The 6,893-nt window shown below is 49.0% G+C and overlaps 1 protein-coding gene across 1 annotated transcript in view; it reads left to right on the top strand.

Annotated features, from left to right (window-relative positions):
- Positions 1-2,658: 2,658 nt before the first annotated feature.
- The window catches only part of LOC110329327 (somatomedin-B and thrombospondin type-1 domain-containing protein-like), a 5,472-nt gene continuing 1,237 nt past the window's right edge, over positions 2,659-6,893 (top strand). Inside the window, exons 1-3 of the mRNA XM_021208889.1 lie at positions 2,659-2,725; positions 5,820-6,014; positions 6,379-6,473. Of these exons, the coding sequence (XP_021064548.1) occupies positions 2,665-2,725; positions 5,820-6,014; positions 6,379-6,473 (351 nt within the window). The 5' untranslated portion in view covers positions 2,659-2,664. The remainder of the gene's footprint in view (positions 2,726-5,819; positions 6,015-6,378; positions 6,474-6,893) is intronic.

Below are 6,893 nucleotides of genomic sequence, written 5' to 3'. Positions count from 1 at the left end.
CAGCAACCACATGGTGGCTCAGAACCATCTGTAATGAGATCTGATGCCCTCTTCTGGTGTCCAAAGACAGCTACAGTGCACTCATATACATAAAATAAAATAAATCTTAAAAAAAAAAAGTCCCCTTCTAGCCAGGCAGTGGTGGTATACACCTTCAATCCCAGCACTAGTGGAGACAAGAGGCCAGAGGCAGCCAGATCTTTGTGAGTTCAAGGTTAGCCTGGTCTACAGAGTGAGTTCTAGGACAGCCAGGGCTACACAGAGAAACCTCGTCTTTAAAAGGAAAAAAAAAAAGTGTCTCTTCATGTAACCCAACCCAAGACCCTGAGAAGTCGATGAGCTAGCTCACTGGTATTATACCCGCAGCTCACATTATACTTAAGTTGCATGCTTTCTCCCTAATATTAGGACCAAAGGAAAGATGTTCACTCTCAACACTTTAACTCAACACAGCGAAACAAGTTCTAGCCACTCTAATAAGGTGGGAAAAGGAAATAAGATAGATCTGTGTTTGCAGATGTCATGGTTATGTAGAAAATCCCAAGGAATTTGTTTCTAAAAACAAATAAATCTAGAATAATGGAGTGAGCCCTGCTGACACGTGGTGTATGACTTTGACCTCTGGGGCTGTGAGAAGACAGATCTCTTCTATTTTATTAGCTAGTTTAAAGAGCAGATCTCACTAAATCATAGCAGTCTTGGTCACTGGCTCCCTGAGAGCCAGTTTTCCATCCTAGCCTCTGCACTTTTAAAGATTATTATTATACCATCATGCTTCGAGCTACACATCGCAGGAACCCCACCAAGACACCAGACAAATGACAGTTTGTTTCCCTAACATTTCAAGAGCCCCAGGGGAAGCGCACCAATTGATGCCTCTGGTTTGCTTACATAGTGATTCCTTTGCGGCCCAGGCTCCTTCCATCCTTCTGTCCTGTCAGGCTCAGCACACCGCCATTTGCTTTATCCGCATGTCTGTTACCTGGTGATTGTTGTTGCCACAAAAAATAAAAATAAAAAAAAAATCTAATAAAGGTAAGAAGGGGCAGGTGAGGACACTCAGAGGATAAAGTGCTCGCTTTGTGAGCCTAACAACCTGAGTTTGAGCCTCAGAACCCATGATGGAAGGAGAGAGCTGATTCTCCAAACTAGTCTTTTGGCTTCCAAATGCACGTGGTAGCATGCATGTGTATATGCATGTGTGTATGTATGTGTGTATACATGTGTGTATGCATGTGTATATGCATGTGTGCATGCATGTGTGTATGCATGCCCCCCAAAATGATAGCTAAAATTAAAATTTAAAAAGCATAAGTAAAAATGCCAGAGAGAAATGGGGTGCTATATTAGGGTTCTCTAGAGAAACAGAACTGGTAGAATTTATGTCTATTAAAAGGGGATCTAGCCGGGCGTAGTGGCGCACTCCGTTAATCCCAGCACTCGGGAGGCAGAGACAGGTGGATTTCTGAGTTCGAGGCCAGCCTGGTCTATGGAGTGAGTTTCAGGACAGCCAGGGCTACACAGAGAAACCCTGTCTCGAAAAACCAAAAAATAAAAATAAAAAATAAAAAAATAAAAAAAAAATAAAAGGGGATCTATTAAAATGGTGCACAGGCTCTGGTCTGGCTAGTCCAACATTGGTTGTTGCCTGATGGAAAGGCCAAGAATCTGGCAGTTGTTCTGTCCACGAGGCTGGATGTCTCAGCTAGTCTTCACCCTGTATTGGGGTCCCAAAGAAGTGGGCTCTAATATAGAAAGAATGTCTCAGCAGCAGGATAGATGAACTTGCCAGCAAGAATGAGGGTAGACAGGCAAAAAAACAAAACAAAACAAAACAGAAAACCCCCAACCCCCCCTTTGTCTATGGTCTTTTCTGAAGGCTGCCACCAGAAGGTGTGACCCAGATTTAGGTGAGTCTTTTCACCAGCTTCCAGTGGAAGGTCACAGGCTGGGCTTAGGCACCCACCATCCCTTTTAAAGCAGAGCTTCTGTTGCATTCAGGGATTGGTCAGAACCTGTTTGGGCCAAAGACATCATAACCAGTTTCAAATCACAGTCACTTCTGAATGCCCAACAGAGTCAATTCTTTGCATTTTTAGAGAGGAACTAAGGGGAACATTCTTTATCCCTTAACCTTGAGATGACTTTGCCTCACCCTTCTGCCAGGCGCAGGGTCTCTGCAAGGGAACTGAGGTGCCCCGCTCATTGCTGTAGCTGATGGGACCACTCTTACTATATTTCTCATTTTGATTGGGATAGCACTGGACAGGGAGCTGGGGGACCAACGCTGTCACCTCAGCTCTCCATATTAAACTGTGTGAGCCCAAAGTATCCTTTGTCTTCCCAGGCCTCAGTGTCCTTGTCTATAAAATGGGAAGGTCAAATACGCTCAGAGCTCCTTGGTACTCTGCCAGTTTGGCGTTTCAGATTCTTCCCAGAACTTGGGTCATAAGATGTAAAAAAATTACCTCTGTTTGGATAAAGTCAATCCAAGCAGCTGAAACACCTGTGCCACACAGCCATGGTGCCACCCCCTTGCCAATCACCAGGTGTCACCTGGCTCCTCCTCTGTGTGGAGACACTGGGCAAGCTCTCTCCGGTGGGGAACTATTGGAGCTGGGCCTTGATCCCTGAAGCACTTCTGCGTCTGCTGAGCCTGGGGCCATGTGGTTTGCCTTTCTTCTCCTGCTGTGGCTGGACCCTGTGATTCCAAACCAGAAGGCAGGTGAGGAACTGAGCTGTGACCCCTGTTTGAGAGGTCAAAGAGACCCTGCGTTTGTCCTCATTCATTTAGTCAATCAATATCATTTATTCACCGATCCGATCAGGTGATCACTTACTCAGACATCACTTGTACCCCAGATGTGCTTGGTGTGGCTTCTGTGTGCGTCCACACCGATGTCTCTGCAGCAAGCTTGGAGCCTGGCTGGGAAATCTGTGGGGTCATCAGAGGTGGTTCTGGTGTGTACACTTTTGGTGGAGACGGTGAGGGATCGGGAGGGATGGTGAGTGGAACAAGCCCAGGTCCAGATGAACAGCAGCCTGGCCCATCAGTCGCCACCCACTAGTTGATCACGATGGCTAAAATATACCTGGAAACACAGCAGGAAATCCATGACTCTTATTGTTATTATTTTGTGTGTGTGTGGGGGAGGTGTTGTTTGAATGAATGAATGTATGTATGCATGTATGTATGTATGTGCACTGTGTGCGTTCCTGGTGCTCCCAGAAGCCAGAAGATTCTTGGAACTGGAGTTAGAGATGGTTGTGAGCTGCCACATGGGTGCTGGGAATTGAACCTGGGTCCCCTGGAAGATCATCTAATGCTCTTAACTGCTGAGCCATCACTCCAGCCCAGGAAATTCAATAAAGGTCCAGATGAACAGCAGCCTTTCTTGGGAAAAGGCTGCCCTGCACCCCTTTGCCACCCTCTGCACCCCCTTCCATACCCCACACCACTCTTATCTTCTCTAGAAACCTGCCGCCTTGCTTTGGAGGGGGTCAGCCTGGCTGCCCTGGGGTCTTCACATTTTTACCGCGCTTTAAAGTTTGCAACAGGGTCTCACTGAGTTACCCAGGTTGGCTTGAGCTCACGCTGTACTCCAAGCAGCCGATGGATTTGGGGCTCTCTTTCCTCAGGCTCCCACAGTCTTCCTGTGCCATCAGGACCTGGTGATTTGTTTGTTTGCTTCCTCATTTGAAACAAGGTCTCACTATGTAGCCCTGGCTGTCCTAGAACTCACTAAGTAGATCAGGCTAGCCTAGCACAAATCTGTCTGCCTCTGCTTAACTTTGTCTGTCCCCTGAGTGCTGGAACTAAAGGTGGCCACCACCACACTTGGCTACAATGTTTGATTTTTATTTGTTTGGTTGATTGGTTTTAGTTTTTGTTTTTGTTTTTTTTTTTGTTTGTTTGTTTTTTGAGACAGGGTTTCTCTGTGTAGCCTTGGCTGTCCTGGAACTCACTCTGTGGACCAGGCTGTCCTTGGACTCAGATTTTTCTGCCTCTGCCTCCCCAGTGCTGGGTCATTAGGACATTTTCAGACAAATTTAACATTTCTTGATCCTCTTCTATTTCCCTCCTCCAGCTCCCTGTCCCTCCTCCCTATCCCTCCTCCCTGCCCCTCCTGTTTTCATGTCACATATATTCAATTATCCCACTCACTATTCTCCCTTTCCTCCCCTCCCCAGCCCCTCCTGAGGACTTCTTCTCCCCCTCTCATGGTGCCCTTTCTAGTTTCATAACTGGCACCACCCACGCCCACATACATGCACATACGCAGTCACTAAAATCCAGGCTCAGCTTGTAGGGGGAATGATGTGTTTGTCTTTCTGAGCCTCAGGTTCTTCGATTAGCACAATATTCTCCAGTCTCATCCACTTTCCTGAGAATGTCCTGACTGTACTTTCCCTTATACCTGAAGAAAGGCTGGGTTCAAGTGTGACCTTCTAATGGATTTGGGAGGGACAGGCCTCCCACGCTGATGGCACAGCATACAGTCTTAGATGCTTGGGAAGAGGAATAGCTTGGGGATGGAGTAGATCATCAGTAGGAGGCCCCTGAACTGAGTGTGAGCTGGAGCCTGAGGCATAGAGTCCCAGCCCCGCCCACTCTTACCTTGAGAGGCCCTGGGTCGCTGCTCTCTGCACTTCAGACTCCTGTTTTCACAACCCTTTGGCTTAGCCACACCCAGCCTTGCATCCTTTCAAAGGCCAGCTTCTGTTGACCCTGTCAACTCTGAAAGTCCTCAAGTTTATCCTTAAACAAGGCACCAGGCAGGTGCTAAGCTAACAAGAACCAATTAAGAAGAAAGAGAAAGCAGCATTAAAATTAAGCTATCTAGGCCGGGTCCCATGAATCAGACGCTCCAGGCTCTGAAACCCCACCCCCACCGCACCCCCACCTCCGGCCGCCCAGGCTTCATTTTTTTCTCATCTCTTAAAAGAGGTGCACCTGCTTATTTGTGGTTTAATAAACAGATAACCACTGAGTTGAGCAACTTAGGGAAATAGGGAAGCAGAGCTGACGAAACGTACGCGGGTGGTGGATAGCGTCCACTCTACAGAGACGGCGCTCTTCCTCTTGTGCCCGTTCCCCTCAGAGCACCACAGTTAAGTCTTACAGTCAGGCCTGGGAGCCGGCTCAGGTGACCTCAGTGCTGTGAGGTAGGTGTTTGGTTTCAGACAAGGGACAGAGGAACATATATTTTACATACCAAGGCACACCTGGCCTCCAGGTTCTCCCAGCATCCTTCAGTCTACCTGGCATACCCTGCCCCCATCCTTTAACTTTCCAGCAAAGTGGCTGGGCTGCCCTTCCTCCAGAGGTTCTTCCCTATATAATCCACGCATTTTGCTCTCTCTCTCTCTCTCTCTCTCTCTCTCTCTCTCTCTCTCTCTCTCTCTCTCTTTCTCTCTCTTTTTCTCTCTCTCCCTCCCCCTCCCCCCTCTCCCTTCCTCCCTCCCTTCCTCTCCCTCTCCTTTCCCCTTCTCCCCTCTCCCTCCCTCTTGCCTCTCTTTCCTTTCTTCCTCTTCCTCTCCTCTTCTAACATGCCCTTTCTCCCTTTCTCTCTCCCCACCCCCTTCCCCATGGCAACTCCCCTATCCTCAATCCTTGGGGTCAGCAAACTTGCCCAAGAGCAGCTTCCCAATAAACCCGCCTTTCATATAATCTAATCTGGTTTGAGTGGGCTCATTTCACTGGCAGTGAAGAAATAACCTCTCAGTAGGAATCCAAAGCCACTCTTTGGCATACGCGCACGTCCATTTGTGCCTGCACCGTTTGTAAAACCTCTTTTTTAATGTCTCCTCTCCTCCAGGCAGTTGTTCTCAGCCCCAGCCTCTCTGCTGTCCGGGAGAGGATTACCGCTGCAAGAGAGGAAACTGCTATTGTGATCAATTCTGCCGTGTGCTATCAGACTGCTGCCCAGACCACGGGACCCTCTGCAACCCCGGTGACCTGCTCCCAGGCTCACTTCCACCCGTGGGTCAGCTGGATGCTGTAACCCACAGAGGCAAGCCTGGACTTTAGATGTTGGCCGCTATGGAGTGGGTGGCACTGCATCCTGATGGTCCTGCAGTTCTTACAGTCTATGCATTTCATGCTCAAAGCGTCTTCACGTTCTGCTCGGCTCCCTTCGCCCGCTGCTCTCCCCCAAGCCTCTCTTTAGGTCCCACAGGGAGCGGCTGAGCTATCGGTGGTGAAAACCAGGCTAGGAAAGGTGGCGGGCCCAACCTTTTCTTGCTCTGTGTATGCCGCTTGGCCTTGCTTGGAGAAGTCAGAGCAGAAGAATCTGCAGAGAGGTGTTGGGGATGTTGTCCAGAAGTGGGCTGGGGGCGGGGCACGGATGAAGACAGGGCCTTCACCCTGTGTTTCAGCCTCTCACACTCCCAAGATGGTGCTACAGATGGTGCTGAGGACTGGGAGGCCACTCACCTCAGCCAGGAACAATCAAGATTTGGTACAAAACATGGTGAGTGCCCTGGGCCGGGGGTGGGGGTGGGGGTGGGGTGTGTGTGTGGGAGGGAGAGGCTCCTCTCCTGGGGTTGACAGCTCCTGCCTCTCAGACTTCTAGGACTCAGGGGAGGGGAGGTATTGTTTTATTAAAAAAAAAAAGGAGAACCAGGGATATGTTTTTGTAGAGGGAGGTATGGTGAGATGGGAGGGGGTGCCTCAGTAGGCCCATGTTGAGGCATCCCTCCCCCCCCCCCAAGTACCAGCCATATGACATAGTATGGAATAGAATTTATTTAGGGCATGGGAAGGGGAGTTGAGGAGAGAGTAGAGACAGAGATGGAGTGGTAGAGGAAGGGAGGGAGAGAGAGAGGGAGAAGAAGAAGAAGAAGAAGAAGAAGAAGAAGAAGAAGAAGAAGAAGAAGAAGAAGAAGAAGAA

This window comes from Mus pahari, chromosome 12 (assembly GCF_900095145.1).
Source record: "Mus pahari chromosome 12, PAHARI_EIJ_v1.1, whole genome shotgun sequence".
Lineage (NCBI taxonomy): Eukaryota > Metazoa > Chordata > Mammalia > Rodentia > Muridae > Mus > Mus pahari.
This window is presented reverse-complemented; position numbering and strand designations above follow the sequence as displayed.